The 20,352-nt window shown below is 36.7% G+C and overlaps 4 protein-coding genes across 7 annotated transcripts in view; 2 read left to right on the top strand and 2 right to left on the bottom strand.

The window, feature by feature from the left end:
• LOC112527368 (palmitoyl-protein thioesterase 1-like) overlaps positions 1 to 9,580 on the top strand; it is an 11,754-nt gene extending 2,174 nt beyond the window's left edge. The window contains exons 2-12 of the mRNA XM_025137978.1: positions 2,025 to 2,109; positions 2,839 to 2,890; positions 2,984 to 3,004; positions 3,114 to 3,167; positions 4,688 to 4,738; positions 6,785 to 6,847; positions 7,500 to 7,565; positions 7,675 to 7,713; positions 8,181 to 8,303; positions 8,395 to 8,487; positions 9,020 to 9,580. Of these exons, the coding sequence (XP_024993746.1) occupies positions 2,025 to 2,109; positions 2,839 to 2,890; positions 2,984 to 3,004; positions 3,114 to 3,167; positions 4,688 to 4,738; positions 6,785 to 6,847; positions 7,500 to 7,565; positions 7,675 to 7,713; positions 8,181 to 8,303; positions 8,395 to 8,487; positions 9,020 to 9,280 (908 nt within the window). The 3' untranslated portion in view covers positions 9,281 to 9,580. The remainder of the gene's footprint in view (positions 1 to 2,024; positions 2,110 to 2,838; positions 2,891 to 2,983; positions 3,005 to 3,113; positions 3,168 to 4,687; positions 4,739 to 6,784; positions 6,848 to 7,499; positions 7,566 to 7,674; positions 7,714 to 8,180; positions 8,304 to 8,394; positions 8,488 to 9,019) is intronic.
• A 280-nt stretch (positions 9,581 to 9,860) lies between these two features.
• Positions 9,861 to 12,250, bottom strand: LOC112527796 (putative dual specificity protein phosphatase DSP8). 3 transcript variants are annotated; one of them, XM_025138601.1, is made up of 6 exons: positions 11,978 to 12,250; positions 11,747 to 11,869; positions 11,268 to 11,361; positions 10,999 to 11,081; positions 10,829 to 10,918; positions 9,861 to 10,377 (listed from the first exon to the last, which is right to left on the bottom strand). In XM_025138601.1, exons 1-6 carry the CDS (start codon positions 12,125 to 12,127, stop codon positions 10,033 to 10,035), a joined length of 885 nt encoding a protein of 294 aa, XP_024994369.1. In that variant the 5' UTR covers positions 12,128 to 12,250; the 3' UTR covers positions 9,861 to 10,032. The 3 variants fall into 3 exon arrangements, with proteins under 3 accessions (XP_024994369.1, XP_024994370.1, XP_024994371.1); XM_025138602.1 differs by having other exon boundaries at positions 10,150 to 10,268; XM_025138603.1 differs by having other exon boundaries at positions 10,292 to 10,394.
• A 4,338-nt stretch (positions 12,251 to 16,588) lies between these two features.
• Positions 16,589 to 18,297, top strand: LOC112528236. The gene has a single exon (XM_025139212.1). The coding sequence runs from the start codon at positions 16,839 to 16,841 to the stop codon at positions 18,150 to 18,152; it is 1,314 nt and encodes a 437-aa protein (XP_024994980.1). The 5' UTR covers positions 16,589 to 16,838; the 3' UTR covers positions 18,153 to 18,297.
• Positions 18,298 to 19,124: 827 nt separating this feature from the next.
• LOC112528383 lies at positions 19,125 to 20,345 on the bottom strand. 2 transcript variants are annotated; one of them, XM_025139401.1, is made up of 3 exons: positions 19,741 to 20,345; positions 19,594 to 19,659; positions 19,125 to 19,473 (listed from the first exon to the last, which is right to left on the bottom strand). In XM_025139401.1, exons 1-2 carry the CDS (start codon positions 20,305 to 20,307, stop codon positions 19,603 to 19,605), a joined length of 624 nt encoding a protein of 207 aa, XP_024995169.1. In that variant the 5' UTR covers positions 20,308 to 20,345; the 3' UTR covers positions 19,125 to 19,473; positions 19,594 to 19,602. The 2 variants fall into 2 exon arrangements, with proteins under 2 accessions (XP_024995169.1, XP_024995168.1); XM_025139400.1 differs by having other exon boundaries at positions 19,127 to 19,440.
• Positions 20,346 to 20,352: the final 7 nt, after the last annotated feature.

Here is a 20,352-nt window from a genome sequence, read left to right on the forward strand (position 1 = left end):
CCAACAGAAGGCTGCCGTCGAACAGTTCCACGCTGAGACGACGGAGCGGTTCGAAAACTTGGAGACCACCGTGGAATCGTTGCGCACTGAAATGGAGAAGCGACATGCGGAGATGATGAAGGTCATGTTGCAACAGTTCCAGGCGTTAAAGCCACCACCACCGCCGACAGCAGCCGTGCCATCGCCAATCTTCACCGATTGCACCACACGGCCCATAATGCATCAATCGAATCCGATTTTTGATGAGAATGGGGCGCCCCAGCCGCCTTGGCATGCAACCARCAGTACGGCCAGGGAACCGAACAGGCCCATCGGCACTCAGGAAATTCCTTTTCCGKAGTCAAGTACGTTTGCTTYWTCTGAGACTGAAAGGCCGTTTGGCAGTGGGTATGGAAGGGGCTCAGGACCTTCGGGGGAACGGGGGTGGGTGCCGGGGGCGGACCACCGTCTTCGTAAGCTGAAGATGCCGTTGTTCGATGGAACTGATGCATATGGGTGGGTGTACCTCATGGAAAGATTTTTCGACGTTCAGGGATTTGTTACTACGGGGGAGAAGTTGAGAGCGGCAGTGTTGGGGTTGGAGGGACAGGCCCTTGCATGGTACCGATGGAGTGATGATAGGCATCCTTTTCGTCAATGGGAAGGATTAAAAAACCGGTTGTTGGCGCGGTTCCAGTCATCTCAGGAAGGGGACCTATACGAACAATTTTTGGCAATTAAACAGGAAGGGTCGGCACGCGAGTATATAGGGAAATTTGAAATAGTATCGGCACAGCTAAGGGGTATTCCTGAGAAGATTATGCAGGGTACATTCCTAAWAGGGTTGAAACCGGAGCTACGAACTTCCGTGAGGTTGCTTCAACCAATGGACTTAGACCAGGCGATCCAACTAGCTCTGATGGTGGATGAAAATAAAACTGTCAGCAATGGGAACGTGGAAAAAGGGGAAAACAAAAGTCAGCCAGTGCGGAGCGGAGTGGGGGGCTCACGGCCGCTTGCCGCCCCACCAACGGGAACCCAACGACCGACAACAGGGGGTAACGAGCAGCCGTTTAAACGGATGACAGACTCGGAACTGGCGGATAAACGGGCTAAGGGCTTATGTTTTCGATGCGATGGGAAGTTCACACCCGGACACCGTTGCCCCGAGAAATCCCTGCGGATCATGTTAATGGATGATGAAGATGATGAGGGGGAAGAGGTAATACCGGAAACTCACGCGCACTTGGATGCGATGGAGGTGTCGGTACACTCAGGTGGTGGAGCAGTTCCCTGGCTTTCACCTTGAGGACAAGGTGAATTTTCGAGGCGGGGGTAATGATACGTCTCAGCCCGACCCGCACTGGGGTCGGATGTATCAGCTTCGCAAAAGAGAGGCAGGAAACAAGTAGAGGGGGGCTGTTTGCAATTTACTTATTCTTAATTATCTTAATTAGTTGATTAGGATAGATATTAATTAGTTTATTAGGATAAATATGTTTTCCTATTTTTTAGGATTAGGGTACGGCTTTATTTAAGGGACCGGCCACCCCATTGTTTGCATTCATTCTAGTATTTTGATTCTTGTCGTAGACATTGGAGATTACTGGGTCTCGAATTCCAGGGTTTATTTTAATAAGCATCCGATTAGTGGTATTTTTGGCCGCTAATCTTGATTTTGCCAATTGATTCATATCAATGTCACTAGTCCCAGTTTTGCACTTGTTCATAAATGCAAGGCAATGTACCAGCTCTCTCCAATTTTTGCAAGTGTATTCGGGTTTCACCTGGAACTTTGTGATGAGCATTCGTGGTGAATACAAAAAAACATCACTTAGTTATGGTGAAATTGTCTCATTTTTAGGAAATATATATTGGTTTTAACTCAACTTATTGTTTTTTCTCTTAAGATAAAACTTACCCTACTTATGTCCGCTATAGCTCGAAAGTCATATTTCTTGAAAACACTTTCCACATTAACTCTCTCTTCTTGGTTTCTGAGGATAGCTCTCAGTTGATAACTAGCATCTGAATTTCTATGACAGGAATTGGAGATCAATGTTCAAATAGAGGAATGACCAAGTTCACCCAGGAACTGAGTGACATGTCCAAATCTGAAGGATTTTGCATGTAAGGCTGATTTATCTTATGGGTTAATATTTCTGTTTATTTAGAAGTTATCTGATCATCCTTTAATGTAGCATCTTGTAATGTGAATAGACAGTCTCAGACATGTTATGCCGTTAAAGGACTTTGACCTTAATATCTTTCAAATAAAATATTTTAGTTGCTTATCATAAAGAGTCGGTACCAAGCCAAAATATATGGGCAACAAAGCCAAACCGCTGTTGGCATGCAACTTCTATGATACAGGCTGGGCACAAGACGTTATTAGCCATTTTCTGTTTGGAAAGTGGTGGTTGTGAATGATCTCATATGATATACCACTTATTTTCTCCCCCCTAATACTCCCAATTCTTCTTTTTTGAAGTATATAAATTTATATACAACAAATGAACTCACACCCCCTTCTCACCTTTGGTGAGGTTTGAACCATTGACCTCCTGGAAGAACAAAGGCCTGGATATCGCTAGGCCAAAGTCTCTTTGGTACTCCCAATTCTTTTGAAGCTGTATTGCATGTAGTCAATTTAATATTACTTGATTTGGACTTTCTTGATCATGGTACTTTCACATATACTGATTTAAAGGAGTTACTGTTTTGATTCTACAATGAATGACCTTGATTCTGGGATTTTGTGCATGCAGTTATAATTCTTTTTTCTTTTTTCTGTTTGCAACTTGCTAAGCTCAATGTACATTTGATTCTTTGGTGCCATGTTATTCTTGCCATCTGTAGTGAGATTGGAGATGGAGCATGGGATTCCTGGTTTATGCCCCTGCTAGAACAGGTAGAACTGACCATGATAGTCCTTCAGAGGATGTTAACTAGCAAGTACTCATGTTTTTATAATCTACTTATCGAAATTGTCTTATTTTTTCAGACTCAAGTTGTCTGCGAGAAGGTAGAGATATCTATGCAGAATGATTGTCTTCTTTCTTTCTTCTCTTGTCAGTTTGTTTGCCTGGTTTTTGAGGCTGCCTTAACTTACTAGTTAATGGTTGCCCCTTCAGGTGAAGAAAATGAAAGAACTCAATGATGGTTACAACATAGTTGGGCTCTCCCAGGTGACTATCTAGATCAACTGTTTGCAGATTACATAACGTACATGATATGCAACATCCACCTTGTCATTGCTCTATTCTCTTTTTGCAAAGTACTTTATCATGCTTATATAGCATGGTTCCCTTGGCTGGATCCAGGCTGGGAGAGGGGCGCATATTCCTAACCACTTTTGTTGCTGTGATGTTATACATTAGCTAATAAGCAGATGAAGAGAGAGATACTACCCTGCTATAGTGACATCATATAGCTTGCCATTACTCCAGTGTAGTGCTTAATTACTAACCTCGTTGGAGCATCTCATGAATACCTGAATGATTTGGTTTGTGGGATATCAGAACCAACTGTTACCTAAAAGGAAAAGAACTGCAAAATGAACACTTATCATAACTGGATAGTGATACCTCTTACTTTGCCCATTTAAACCCTAAATAACAGGATAGATATTACACCTGGTTCATACCTTCATATACCTTAATTAATTTTTTTAAGTCCTGGTCTTCGGAGCCACTTGTTGTTTCTCATATCCAGTTGCTGGTACTGATTGCCATTTTCTGATTGGTGTCTTGTTTTTCTTTTTTCTTTCTTTTGATGGACAACGGTCCTTAGTTTTTCTTGTTTTCGACGACCTTATGTTTTCTATTTATCTGTTTTTCTACCTTCTTATCTTTTCTTCTTACCCTTTTATTCTTTGCTAAATGATGACACTCGGTGAATATATGTTGATCCTCGGTGGTTTTCCATCTAGTCTCTTTCTCTTATCCCCTTGCCTACAAGTGAATATATGTTGATCCTTGGTGGTCCAAATGCCATATTTTCTCTTTCCCTTACAGTCTTGTGTGTATGTGGTTGAAGGTTGGAATGTCTTAAATGTAAACCTTGCCAACATAATGTATATTTACTCGATACATTTACTGTTAGTTCTTCAAGTATGAGCTACGGACATTATCTTAAAAATCACATATTGTAGAGTAGCAGATGTTAGTTTAATCTTCACCAATGCACCAAATATATCCTGCAAATCAATTAATTTGTGGCCAACACCTCTGTTTTTAACTCTCTTCATGGACCATCCTATTGTAGGGATCTATACTTTAATCTGGCTGCGTGTTTATATCAAGCTCATTTTTTTCTTTTTTTCATCAATGTAATTGGGGACATGCATGATTGGACGTTCTAGATCTGTGGAATATAGCACAATTTCTTGCCTCAAACAATTGAATGTATGTAAAATGGCATATGTGCATGTTATAGGAATTTTTGTGCACGTCTAAGATTGTTATGCTTGTAGTAATTCAAGTCATTATGCTCAATGTCTCATCATTTTCTGGTATCTCGTGCTTTCTCATGATTATGTCAAATTTCAAACACTGTCTTGAATTTATTTATATGGCTTTGTTAAACTGTTACTTTGATAATTCAATCTTTACTCTTCATTCCTTTTTTTAGTATTTATGCTTAATTGGTCCTTACTTTCTTCAATATCCAGTGCTGTTCTTTTATCTAATTTCCCCTCTGCATACAGGGTAATTTAATAGGCCGAGGTGTAGTAGAATTTTGTGATGGCGGACCTCAGGCAAGTAAAGCTTTTTCCCCTAGTTTAGTGCTTTCTCTAATAAGTTAAGAACACTTGCTCGTCATTGCATTGTGCATGCGCACACAAAGTTAAAGTTGTAAGCACCATGCCATAGATCTCTTCTCTTAACAGTCCCACCTTCCTGGCCCTTCTTCTTGTTTTCTCTTTGTCGCTGCAAGCAATTAAAATAAAATTAATTTTGTTGTCATCATGTGTATTATTCATTTATCCATCCAGGATGAAGATAGAAATGAGAATAACTTTATGATTTTAGTTTGGAGATTTCAGTCTTATGCATTCGTCAGTTTTTTGTAGACCAAGTAGAAGCCTAGAGAGGTCAAGTCAACTTAGATAAATCAATAATGTACACACATTTTCTAGGAATCTTCTCACTTTTTTGTTGACACTTGGCTCTTTCATCTAGTTTAATTTTGAATTCCTTTGTTCATGTTAAGCAACATTTTTGCCTCCTAAAAGTACTCGTCATGGTTTGATGCTTTTCAGAACTCTATTTGAGCAAGTTCCACATTTTTCTTCTTTCAAATTGTAAATAGTCTAAAAACTTTGCATATGTAGACTTATGTTGCATGTCCAACACCAGAGTAGTGGAGGGAATCTATAGGCTCTACAAGAAGGCACTAAACTAGTTAGCCCTATAAAAATGACGCCAATAGAAATTTGATTATGTGCAACTTGCGAAGTGTAGTGGTGTTAGACATACAAGGCTTGGGACATTTCTTCATAAGTGGCTTGCTATAAGCAGCCTCTGGATATGGGGAGGAACGAGCTAGTTTTTTTGCTCTTTTCCAAATGGATTGGGGGTATGGACTCTAGTCTCGAACGTAAGATTTGTGCTAGCTGGCACATATAGGGTCCTTGTACATCAAACTTTTGTTAAGTAACATGTAAGTTACCATTCATTACAAATTCGTCTATCAACTTAGCTGCCCTCTTGCTTACAGTGAAGATAGACTTTGCAGTTAAATAATATTGTCCCTGTGCTCATCCCTCCCAAGCAATTTATGCATACTTCAACTGATCAAGGACTGCATGCATTACTTTGACTAGAAGTGCACCCGATAAATCTCAATTCTAAAGCCGATAACTCGAACCCTCGATCCTAATTCATGTTTTGTTTTGTTCTATGTCTCTCTCAAATTTATTTATGGTTTTGTGTGGGTTTGAGAGAGCGAGAGAGTCTTTGGTTGCTTATCAGTTGTATGCAGTATTCTGGCGTTTTGATAGCGCTCTTATCTTGTATTTGAACATGTTTATTGGCTATTAGTTAATTTTATGGAGTCCAATGGTGGAGCTCTATGAACCTGTACGTGTGCAGTAATAAGTTGTAAACTTGAATTTTAAGAGATTTTAACTCGCATATGAATATATTCGTGAACGAAGTTTTGAAAATGTGGTTAAATTTTTTGGAAAAAGTATATATCAATATGGGTATCAAATTAAAGAGAATAAATACTCTTTTTTTGTATAATTTGTTTGATTAAAAAATTAATAGTATTAAAGATAATTTAGATTTTAAACGAATGAGGTAAATTTATGGAGCTTCCAAAACTTGATCCGTTCATTTGGGAAGGGAAATATGGGTTTCCAGAACCCTTCAAGCTTCCATTCTTATTGCTTACAGAATATTAAAATAACTGAAAGATTTTGTGTGCATTATTGATTTTAGTTAATGCTTTAATAGTTGTATTCTTGAAAAATTAAGATTTTCTAAGAACAATAACTCAAATGCTTTATAGTATAGTATGGATAAGTGAGGCTCCAATTGTTCATGGTTATATTGCTCATTTCCAGCATATATATTTTTTGGATGAACAAGTTCAAGGGGGAACCTTTTCTTGTATTTTTTTTTTTGGGGGGGGGGGGGGTTTAGATAGGTAGGTAAAGGCCTGGAAGGAAGAGGTCAATATGGTCATGTTGCATTCATTTTTGGATATCACTTCACACAATATGGTCATGTTCTTTTCATTTATATACATCATTTAACATTACTATGTTTTTGTTTAATTGTACTTTTCTCCAAGACAGGTTAAGAATTTAATCTCCTTAGGAGGACCTCATGCTGGTACAGCCTCTGTGCCGCTTTGTGGTGTAAGTGCTCCCTTTTGCTGAGATATGAAAGTTAAGAATTAAGATAAAAATGGTGTAAGATGTTTGTGGAGAGACAAAGTTATAAACTGAATTACTTTGTAGCCATCATGCTTGATGAGAAATTGAAGGGGACTGCTGCATGCCTTTTGTCATCCTTTCTTGGATTTTAATTTCTTATGGTGTATGGTGTCTATCAATCGTCAATGGCCTCATCACCTGAAAGTTTAACTAGTCAACTTTCATTTAATATATGGGAAGCTTCTCCTGTTTGAATAAAGTGTTGGCAATGATTCATCAGTAGTTTATAATCTGAAATGTAACATGGTCTCTCCCCCTCCCCCCTCAAGTATGTATATACAGCCATACTCATACCTACACTTGAACCTACACCTACATCTGCAGGGTTATTTATGCTTCTGGTTCTATGCTTCTTATGCCTTTTTAATTGGCCTTTTCTCTAGCCTAAATATGTTAAATGTCTTTTTTTATGTCTCCTTGTAGATCAACACTATAATTTTTTAGCATGTTGCCATTCGCTTGGTATGGCTATGCATGTAGAACATCTGAGAAACTCGTTTAGTTCGTTTTCCTTAAGTTTTTTCTTAAATTGTTTTAATTCTCACTCATTTTGAAAGGTATTCATGTTTTACAGTCTGGCATTTTCTGCATGATAGCAGATGCACTTATCAAGTCAGAGGTTTATAGTGATTATATCCAGGTAGTATGCATCCAAAAGGGGTTTGAGTTACACTGTTTGCCATATGATCGCTTCACAAAGATGGTTTACTGCCATATTTTATGCTAATAATGTTGACTGATTTGTGCAGGAACACTTGGCCCCCAGTGGTTATCTCAAATTGCCAAATGTGAGCCCTGCACTTACCTATATTACAGGATATCTTTTTGAAGAATATAATATTTATATATGGCAAATGAAACTCACATACACTTCTCACCTTTGGTGAGGTTGAAGCCCTTAGAAAGGGTGGGTTACTGGAGACCGCTGGGCCAAAGGTCCTTTGGCCATAGGATTAAACATAAGAAAATTTTCTCTCCTCTCCCTCTCCCTTCCTTCTCTTACCTTGGGAATGGTCATTGTTGCTCACACGTTCTGTAGTCAAGCTTTTATATGTACTTCGTATGAAAAGAAGGATGGATGAAGTTTTAAAAAAATAGCAATGAACAGGAACTGCATAAGAAAATTTACACAAGATTTTGGTAGATCGTGCTACCTATCACCTTCCTTAATTGGAACAGCCTCTGTCAAATATGCTACGGTTGTTTTCGTTATTTCTCTTGAGATCTCGTGACAGGGTTCATTCTTTGTTTTTAGAACATGGATGCCTACTTACAACACTGCAGATTTCTTCCAAAGCTTAACAATGAAATTCCTGAAGAGCGAAACTCCACATACAAGGAGCGATTTAGCAGCTTAGAAAATCTGGTGCTTATCATGGTACGTAGGAAATTTTCACTCTTTTCCATCTTCCCTTTTCCCAAATCTTCTACTTCATGCTTATGTCCTGCTGCTTTGGTTGTCCTGACAGTTTGAGCAGGACACGGTATTGATACCTAAAGAAACTGCTTGGTTTGGATATTTTCCTGATGGAAAGTTCAGTCCAGTGTTGACTCCACAACAGGTACTATATTTAATTTTAGGTAAGATGATACAGAACCTGAATTGGTTATTGCTGGTCCAGAATTGATACCACTGATTGTAAAACTTGTGTGTGTGTGTGTGAGGGAAAGAGAGAGACAGAGAGAGAGAGAGAGAGAGATCCATGTTAAAAGAAATTGGCAAAATCACCCCATTTTAGAATATAAATTAGCTCATCTTGATTATGATTTTCAAAGTTTGGATTCTAAAGAAACAAATAAGATTAGCCGACAATCAAACTGGATTTGATCATATTATAAAGAAGAGTACTGTTTTGGGGTCAAGAAGCTCAAATCCAACCAGCGACTTTGATATGTAACTTGTTATGACCTTTTATCTAGTCTTACCCATCTTGTTGATTTGCCACATCTTAAACTTCCCAATGGCATTAAAATGTAAGTGATACAAGTCTTTCAAGTAGTGGGAATGCGCCTTCCGTCCTGCAGTGACTTCATGGTAACTGCAGTCTCATGCCAATTTTCTGAAGTTTAAAAAGTTCTTGTTCTTAATCACAGACCAAGCTTTACATTGAAGATTGGATCGGTCTGAAAACACTGGATGATGCTGGAAGAGTGAAGTTCATCAACGTCTCAGGAAATCATCTTGGGATTTCGGAAGATGATGTGAAAAAGCATGTTATCCCTTACTTGAAGGAAAGTGCAGACATTAGAATCTCACAGTTACAGTTGCAGAGGAAGAGCAGGAAGGAAGCAGGATTTGAAGGATATTCATCTTCTTATACATGGCCAGCATCAGTTAAAAGGTTTTTTTGGTGATCTACATGGAGTTAAACCAATGATACTGTTGAAATGAAGCTTGGTTGAGGCAACCGACAGAAAGAAGATGCATTCAAATGTAATAGTAATACTAATAGTGGGCAAAGTGAGTTTGGTTTGAGAAGATTGATGAGATACAGTAAACTGTATGTATTGTACCACTTGTGCATGATGACATGTTATTGTGTTGGTCATAAGTATTTCATAAAAGTCTAAGGGTGGTGAGAATGCAAATGCTGCAGGCTTATTCCAAGATGTATACTTGACTTCAACAATAATATAATTAACTGTTATAGTTAAGGAGCTGTTTGGTTGGCTTTCTATTAAGTCCTGTATGGATAAAGTTATCTGTGTGGGTTAATCTGTTTGTATAGATTTTGAAAGTTTTTGTTTATGAGTCCTATTAAGCTTAACACTAATAAACAAAGCCTTTAAAATTCATGTCTGTCATTCAACATCTATCATAAAGCATTTAAAATTTTGCAAGATAATCGCGTCCGCATCAGTCGAAGTGGTGGAAGGCCCCAATGTTAAATATTTCTCTAGCAGGTAATTTGATGAAAGAGGGTAACAGCACAGCTTTTAGGATGAAACATACAAATCATCAGAACTGAAAAATTACAAATATACTTCAAATATGCAAACTTATATACATATAGTATTCATTACAAGTTTTCTCTAATCATTGTTAAAAAATCAAAGCAAGAATATGTACACAAACCAGTGGATCCTCTTGTATGCATTTACAGTCTTTAACAGAGATGGATGTTTATGCTCATTTCATCACTGGCTTTTGAGCATTTGTTCCAATTTACCAGCCTAACGCCTGACATCTTGCTGCTGACCCACAGCCTAGAAAACGTGGCCAAAGCAGTCTTCGAAACCCGGAAAACCAAACTCATATCTGAACCATGCCGTTCATCCTTATATCCATCAACATCAGCTTTAGTTATCACAACTACAGAACCGTCATCAAATGTGAACACATCTGCATACGGAAACAACCTCAGAGGTCTCAAAATCCTCGTGCTACCTGACCAAATATTGCTTGAAATTTGCGATTTCTTCACTTTCAGATGGTAATATTCCTGGACTGCCTGCATTACGTAACAAACTGCCTTTTCACGGTTACTCACAATCACATGAAGATTGCAACAATTCCCTTTTTCTCCTGGCCAAACTTACCTACTCACATTATCTACATTACAACTAAATTGATGCTATTGGATTGAGCCCATAAGATTCTTTCGTTTTGTCTTCTATTGAGGATCTTTATCTTACAATATGCAGCAAATCAAACAACTTTCAAGGGACCAAATAGAAAGAGTGATGGCATCTGGCAATGTCAACATCATGTCTTTTGAGTTATGGCAAAGTACTGATTGATCATCTACTTATTAAGTTAAAAGTACTATTACTGGAGAACTACCACCCCAAGATAATTTTTTAAGAGTAATAAATTCAGAACAAACCGAGAAAGTTACAAATTTTAAAACAATAAGCATAGAAACATTAATCACAAAATGTGCAAATCTAAGCTTAACATACCTGCCGCTGAGCAGATGCCAAGAGAACCCTAGGCCGAATTGACCTTACGAATGCATAGGCAACATCTGGGGACATATGCCTATGCTGAACCTGTAAGATGAATAAAGCATAAATGAAGAAAAAGAAATGAAAATTCCTATAGATACACATGCACATCAATGAAAACTTACCAAATAACATATCACAATGGTTGTGCTACGTCCACGACCAGCTTTACAATGGACATACGTAGCCTGCTTGAGAAGTGTTTTCCCTTTACAAGAGAACAAGGTTAAAAGCTATATACATCCTGTTAGCTCATGCAGGAACCCCCAACAAGAATCAAATATAACAACTTCGGCTGAAGAGGAGGCGTCTAAGTTTGTTCTCCTTGGCATTTAACATATGACAAACAAGAAAAGAAACGGAGAGCATGCAGTTTTGAGATGATTTTCTTTACCATGGATGAAGTTTACAGCTTGGCATATGTCATCAATTGATGGAGCAAATAGGTAGTCCCTTGTTGGAAGCACTAAATGATCAATACCATGAGCCTATACAAATCAATAGATTACAACCAAATAAGACCATCTATATAACAAAGAAGGTCGAGGACAAATGAAAGAAAACTTAGAACCCCAAAAAGGATCACACTAGCAAGGAGGTAAGCGCCACATGATTAGAATAAAACAAATCTAAGTACATGACAGCATTTCTTGCAACAAAAAACACTCCACCAACTAGAAGTAGATTGGGTGTAATATGTGAAACCCTTAATTTTCTATCTAAAAGATCCCTTGTATAGAGAAGAGAGACCCTACATATATTCAGGTTGGTTGGTTGGTCGGTCTGTGACTAACCGATTTAGGACTCCAACACACACACAGAGACAGAGACACAAGCATATGGCATGCCAATCATTGTAACAAAGAGGATTACTTTGTATAAGGATGTAGGGACCAAAGTCTCATATGGCTCATTGAGGGTGATCACTCCACGAACGCCAAGGTCCTTGAGTCGTTTGACATCACTAGGAAATGGAACAGCACCTAGCAAAAGAAACTGGATATAACCATATTAGAAGTACAACACAAATACCATGTATGTATGAGAAACAACAAGAGCAAAACGAAAAATAGGTCAAGACAAATGAAATGTGTTAAAGAATACCTCCTGAATCTGATCCCACCACCGAAACTCCGCCTGCAATTTGTTTCTAACAAGATTGTATACAAGTGTAGGGTAGAACAAGGCACGGGCACCTGCTCCTACCAGAACCCTCCTAGAATCAGACAGCTTTATATCTTCAACATACTCCATAATAATCCCCCTAATCAGACAAATCACAGACTTGGGTAGCCTTGCAGTGAAAAGGAAATCAAAAACGTCTTATTGCAAGCAAAGCCTAAACAGCAGCAGCAGGAAAGCTGAATCAGAAATGACAAAGATCGGGAATTTTGAAGCCCTGATTTGAAGGTTTGGAATATTGTTGCTTTCCCCTGAATACTAATCAAACTTATTTTTAATTTACCAAATCAATCCAATATTTTATATATACAATTTATCAGATGACCATTATTATTCATTCAGGTAACGTTTGGTATGTAGAGATGATTGGATAAGACTCGACAAGACAAATAGGTAGGATTTGACAGAGCAAGAGTATTTTTTATGTTTGGTACAATTAGGATTGGACTAGACAAAACTAGACAAACAACCCCCAAAAATTATTTGATGATTTTAAATATTATATAATAGTTATAATTAACACAAATAAAGTAAATAAGTAAAGAATATGATTTATAAATATTTGTACATAATTTTCATATAAATGAATACATACATATATAATGGTACCAAATTTGAATGAAAAAATTAATATGATTGATGGTAGTAGTGGTGGTGGTGAAGGTGGTTTTGGTTATGGTGGAGGTGGTGGCCGGCAGTAGTAGTGGCAATGGGCAGTGGTGGTCGGTGGCTAACGATGGTTATGGAGGTAGAGACAATGGTGGTTGGTGGACAACGGTGGTTATAGATGACATAAAGATGGTGGATTTTGGTGTTGGTGATGGTGGCGATTGACAACGGTGGAGGAGGTAGTTTGTGGCTGATGTAGTGAAGATAGTGGTGGTGGTGGTCGTCATGGTGGAGGTGGGGTGGCAATGAATGGTGGTGGGCCGATGGTGGTTGTGGACGTTGTGGATGAGGTTGTTGTAGTAGATGAGGAGTTGGAGGTGGCCAACGGTGGTAGTGGTGGTGGCAATGGACGGTGGTGGTTGATGGTGGTTGTACAGGTGGCAATGGACGGTGGTGGAGGTGGCCGTCGATGGTGGCGGCGGTCGAAATTAGCGATGATGACTATTAAAACAAATATCATATTAAGATTAGTAATATTTTAGTTTATGTTCCATCTTGTTCCACCTATTTTGGCGGAACAAGAAACTCTTTTGTCTCATGTTATCCCATCTTATCCCTATTATTGTCCCTGTCCCTGTCCCATGTCGTGTCAAACGTGGGATAATGAGTTTTTGTTTTGTCTCATGTTGTGCCAACCGTGGGACAGTGAGTTTTGTCCCATCATGTCATGTTCCGTCCTATATACCAAACGCAACCTCAAGAGTGTTCGTCTCCAAGTATGTGACAATTATGGGAGATTGAAAATTTTGAATTGGAATAAAAGAAAAGGAAATTAGATGAATGTTTGGTTTAGACCCAAGGTTATGGTTGTATTAGAAGGGTACTCGTGCAATGCAACGAGATGCATCTTGATTTCAATGTTTCGTTTTATATTTTGGCTCTATCGATGTTATAATGCGATTTTATGTGGTTTTGAAGAAAATAAATTTTTTTATTTTTGAATGAAATATAAATTTGAAGATATTATAAAATTTTGAAAAAAAAAATAAGTGATATTAGTATCAGATTAACTATTTAAAAGTTTTCGTTTTTGTGTAATTTCTTTAATTTAATTTTTTATTATAATATAACCGAAGTTAAAAAAAAATGAACTAATTTATTTTTGATTTAATAAAATATTATTTTAAGATAAAAATTAAGTATTCTGTTAAAACTCAATGATAATCTTAATTATATTTTAAATTTTTCATATTTAAAATAATGTTTATCATGTATTTGATTATGTTTATCTGCAGTTAGTCATACAAATTCAAACATAAAGCTTTAATAAGATATACTCATGCACATTCTAATTATAATCTTGAATATTAAGTAATATGCATCAATAAACAATACTTCATACATAAAAAATTATTTTTAAGAGTTTTTATCAAATATCTTAAAATAGTAAGATATATGTTAGAAGCTTCCAAACCAATTACTAATTCCTAATGGCATCATTGAAAGAGAACACACTCAATTAGTGGATTGATTTTAACACTTATTTTCCATCATGCCTCCAAATGGGTTGATTAAATCTTGAGATTAAATTTTTTGGAACCAAATGGTCTTTGATGTAACGGTATGTGAATTTTTAGTCTTTTAAGGAATCAAAGCTTTAAATCTCACCAAAAATGACGAGGATATATAAATTTATTTGTTATTTATAAATATTATATTTTAAAGGGGAAAATGGAATGTATGTAGTGAAAATGTTTAACCCAACATACAATTATTTAAAGAATATTTTATTTTTATTAAATTAAATAGAATATATAGGGAGTAGGTAGATTTAGAAGTAGGGCTAGAATTAAAGAAATGGAATTAAGGAGAATGTGAAAAGTGAAAGAAATGGTTGAAATTTGGAGGTGAAGATGCCCAAACAAGATTCCATTTCATTACCTTTCTTTCATCACCATCCAAATCAAAATTCTTTACCATTTCATTCTCTATCAACCATCTTTCTTTTTGTTTCTAAATATTTAAAATTTCTCATTTTTAAGACTGATATTTACTGTATTCTTTTATTTATAAAATCTTTTAATTTGTTTGATCTGATCCAATTCACCTGTTTCTGAAACAAAGAACCATTGTCTCCGTTCCCATAGTTTGTCGCGATTAGTTCAGACATACCTTTCTAAAAAAAAAGTACTAAACATAACCCTATTATGGTTTTCTTAAACCTGACAAAACCCATTTGTACGGTTACATGTTCCTTAATTTTCTATTCAATTAATAATCTAAACCTTACCAAAGAACCAAGGTATGGTATCTTTGTTGTGGCTTTTTCTTTTGGTTTTCTATATGATATGTTACTAGCTAGATTACATAACCAGTCTTTTAACTTTCCTTTCTATGTTTTGAATGTATAGACACTTAAAGACAGATAGACCATCCACCCAGTACCACGTATGTATGTATAGAGTCAGAGAACATTTTGCGCGTAAACACCCATCCAAACTCTACGTTTCATTGACGGTTTGGGAAAACATTCATATATTAAAAATATTAAAAATGTGGATATTATGACACGTAAGGAAATTAAGCATAAAAAGAAGTGTTGCAAGGCCAAGGAAAGCATACCAAACTTGTAAACTATCCACATTCTTCTTTTTCTTTTTTCTTTTTCTTTTTCAATTTAATTACTATTTTATATATAGACTTAGGATCATGTGGGACTAATGGTTTTTCATGAGACCCATAACACCAAATTTTAACCATTGGATTAGATATACAATCGTCAGATCTGAACATTCATAAACGCCACGAGACTTCTCAATAATTACAAAATTGTCACCGTGCAACTTTAGACCATTAGATCATTAGCTTATAAAGTTGATCAATGAACATAAATTGGTCTTATGGATCTCACGGAAAACCATTTGATCTCACGTGAACCCAACCCTATATATATATATATATATATATATATATATATATATATATATATANGATTAGATTTACAATCGTCAGATCTGAACATTTATAAACGCCACGAGACTTCTCACTAATTACGAAATTGCCACCTTGCAACTTTGCAACCATTAGATCATTAATTCATAAATTTGATCAATGAACATAAATTGGTCTTACGGGTCTCACGAAAAACCTTTGGTCTCACGTGAACCCAACCATATATATATATATATATAGAGAGAGAGAGAGAGAGAGAGAGAGAGAGGAGTGATCATATGAAAACCGCTCTCATTTGTGTAAACCGTACAAACCACCTTCATCTGTCGATTTCATTGTTTAATCTTATGAAATTTTTTCATGAAATTGTTTAATCTTGTGAAATTGTTTCATATAATTCTTTTTTAATAAAGTTGTTTCATATATGGTTGTGAAATTGTTTCATATAATACTTAATGAAACTGTTTCATGTATTTCTCTAACATTAATGAAACTGTTTCATGTATTTATCTAACATTAATGAAATTGTTTCATGTATTTCTCTAAAATTAAAATAATGAAGATGATAATATCTATGATTAACACCCTCCACAATAAAATGATTAATCAACCTCTCATAATTACAAAATAATGAACAAAATGAAAAATTATGATTGGTTGAATGCGGTTTGCACGGTTTGTACAAATTAAGTGGTTTACATTTGATCGCTCCCCTATATATATATAAATATGTATATATATATATATATATAAATATGTATATATATATATATAAATATGTATATATATATAAATATATAAATATGTATATATATATATATAAATATATAAATATGTATATATATATATATAAATATATAAATATGTATATATATATATAAATATATAAAAGCTAGCGTAGGCATCCCAAAAGAGGAGGAAGAATCAAGCAACCTCCCACCCTTGTGCTTTATTCTTCTTTCATTTTATTACCAAAACACCCCTCCTTCATTCTTCATACAAATCTAAACCTTGTTGTAATTCTAACTAAGTTTACCTCTTAACACTTTTTTTACAATAAAAATTACACAAATTCTACAGGGTTATAAATGTCAAAACGAAAAAGGAAGTAAAGCATATATAGCTTCAGACCAACTCATTCCTCCAAAATCTTTTCTTCCTTCCTTCCTTCACCTTCACCTACATCTTTATAACTTTCTTCTGCAAATCAGAACCTCCATCAATGGCGGAAACCACATCCATCAACAATCCACTTGTTCCTCCAAACGCCACTAAGTTTTACACTCACTTGTTGTATAAAGCCATCTTCTTGTCTATTTTCCTTTTGCTTCTTCCATTCTTCCCTTCTGAAGCCCCCGGTTTCATCAATCACACAATCAACACCACAAGCTGGGAGCTTCTGCAACTTCTCTTTGTCGGAATTGCCGTCTCTTATGGTCTTTTCAGCAAACGCAGCAACGATGAAACCACGGAAAAACAGGATAACCCTCAGTCTTATGTCACCAGATTGCTTCAAGTTTCATCGGTTTTTGATGATGATTCTGAAACCCCATCGGAGAATAGTAAGGTTGAGACCTGGAATTCTCAGTATTATAGAGGTGAACCCATTGTAGTTGTAGCTAACGAGACCACCTCTGTTCTTGATAATGGCCTTGAAAAGCCTCTGCTTTTACCTGTTCGGAGTGGAGTCTCTGAATCCTCCATCATGCTCGCTAGATCCAACTCCAGGAGGCGATTCTCGGAGGCGAAACCGGAAGAGAATATCGTTTTCAGGTCACCCATACCATGGAGATCAAGATCAGGGAGGATGGAGGAGGATTCTTCTGAAGTTAACAATTACAATCTCATCCAATCACAATCACAATCACAATCACAATCACAGCCACAGCCACCTGCTTTTAGATATCAATCAACAACAAATCTTTTATCCCAAGACAAAACCCATCCCTCTGAAATTCAATCCAAATTGCTTCAAGATGTTGGCCGGAAAAACAAGACTTCATCTTTCTCACCAATCCCTCCTCCGCCTCCTCCACCTCCGCCTCCACCACCTCACCAGCCGGTAAAGTTAAACTACAGACACAGCAGAATGAATACTCATTTATTTAGAAGGAGTTTGACGAATGATTTCTCAGAGGATTTGAAGAACAGGGGGAGAAGACTAAGGAATACCTCAAAATCATTCAGGATACCAAGAGAAACGGAATACGATGAATACTTATCACATGACAAAGAAATCGAAAGCTTCATAGAAAGAAGAGGGAGTTCACCAACGGAAGAGAAGAAAGAATTGATTGAGATGGGAACAGGAAAAGATTCTGAAGAAAGCGAAGAGGAGGAGGAGGAGGAGGAGGATGAGCTTGTAGAACTTGCTTCAAAGAAGAATGAAAACATGGTGGATTACAGTGACAATGGTCCAGATGTGGATAAGAAAGCTGATGAATTCATAGCCAAATTCAGAGAGCAGATTAGACTACAGAGAATAGCGTCAATTAGAAGATCAACTTCCCAAACACCTAAAAATGGAACCAGGTAATTGATTAAAACACTTGATTTTTTTTTTTATGTTGTTCCCAAGATTATAATCACTTTGTATAATTGGAGGCCTGTTTTCGTGTTTTTGGTTGGTGGATTTATTGAGACCATAAATAATACTAACACATATTATTGCATTTGTTTTGCTTTGAAAACTGAAAAATATAATCAAGAAAATGATGATGGTTGTGTTTGCATCTTTCTCATCTCATCTCTCACTAGATTTGCGATCCATCACCAACTGTTTTGTAGATGTACACATGGAATTGATATCTCTTAGATGGATTCCTTGTAAACGTTTATGTGATAAAAAAAGCATATTTGGGGGGTGTTGTGGTCAAAAGCAAGAAAACAAGAAAAAAGTGCATTGATTTATACAAGTAAAAAAATGGGTGGTTGCCTGAATCAGCAGCAACATTGAGGGCTGTCAAAAAATTGACATGTGGAATGCATCTTTCAGTCATTACCCATCAGGTTAATTTAAAGGTGGTGAGGTGGGTTTTAAAAAAAATTGTAAAAGATGGTGGGTTTGAAAATGTTGGTCAATTATCCATCAATTCAATACCCCACATTCAAAACATAACCAAAATTCACAGATGTAGCAGTCATCCTAAGACTCCAGTAGTTATTAACTTCACATATATCCAGCACCAACCTATTCACCCAACAACCAAATGCTTTCCATCAAACACACCTATTCTATTATAAACTTACATAACAATATGAATGTTGCTTTCAAATGAAATCTGTTGTTATTAAAGGAATAAGAATTTGAAACACACATTACCCATAATACAAGGTTAAGAATCATCATCATCAACCCATAATACAAGGTTAAGAATCATCATCATCATCATATATATATATATATATATATATATATGTGTGTGTGTGTGTATGTATATAAGAAGCTTCAAACAGACACTTCTTGTATGTTCCTGTATCTAAACTAAACATCACCCAATCAACAAACTTATTTCATAAACTAGAATTTAGGATGCAAAAGCAATGTTTGTTTGAGGATGTATGTAATATGCTACTAAGTTTGTAAGGTTCACAACCATTGTATACATAAAACAAGTAAACAACTTATAATCTTGAAGAGGAATTGATCATAAAAAATGGCTGAATGAAGTAGATAGCTTTTGCAAGTGGATTCATATGTCATTTCCACATCTTTATAATCAAAGATCCAAAAACTAAGTCCCTAACAACAACACACCATTTTAATTATGCCTTCAAGATTTTCTTCTTAATCAACTGATTCCTTTTGTACAAGATATCTACCTCTGCAACAAGTGCAAGTGTATGATCATCAACACCTAAAAGAAAATGAAAATTTTTGCTCTGAAAGTTGCTTTCTTTTTTTGATTTTCCGTATTCCTAAACCAAGAAATGTAAGTAGAAAAACTCAAGAATTCAAGGAAAGAAAATGGAGTTACCGAAACATTCTAAACTCGATAAGAATCTGCCGAAATCCCAACCAAGTAAAGCCCAGGAAATAGATTCTGCAGAAAGTAAAAACACTTGGAATCATCGCAAAATCAGTAGAGCTGAAAAAAGAGTTTCGAGTAGCTTTATCAACGTACGTCAACTTGTTTCTGTACGGTCTTGTTCCTCTTCTTGGCCCTTCGAGCTGGTTTTGATCCGGTGAATGCATACACATCTTCCTCTATCTCTTCCTTCGATAACGAGATCCACAATTTCCTCTTCATATTATTATCCTCCTCCTCCTCCTCTGCCGCTACACCTCTCAGCGATTTCATACTGCTCGCCGCCAGAACCCTATGATTAGGAACATTAGAGATCGCCGACCTCCTCGGCCTCAGATTCCATGGCTTAACCTCTCCGTCAGCGGCTGCTTTGCTACTGTTATTCTCTCTTTCCAGGAATACACCTCCGTTTTCGTCGTCGACTGTCGTTCCCTTGTCTTTAGTCTTGCGGTCAAGAGAGCAAAGAGATTTTCCATTATTGTTGTGGTCGGACTCGGAATCAGTTGCAGGAGATGAGCGGCGGTGAGGGTTGGTGGTGGTGGCGTCAGATAGGAGCCGGCGGCAGCGGTTGTAGGTATTGGCATGGCTTCTCTGGCCCCATTTTAGGAAAGGGAGAGAGAAATTGTGCATCGGTTGGTGTGACTTGGCCGGCACCGTCGTCATGACATATACCAAGAAAGATATATGGCTGTATGCGTGTGTGTGTGT

The sequence above is a fragment of the Cynara cardunculus genome, assembly GCF_001531365.2.
Source record: "Cynara cardunculus var. scolymus isolate 2C chromosome LG 15, CcrdV1, whole genome shotgun sequence".
NCBI classification, from domain to species: Eukaryota; Viridiplantae; Streptophyta; class Magnoliopsida; order Asterales; family Asteraceae; genus Cynara; species Cynara cardunculus.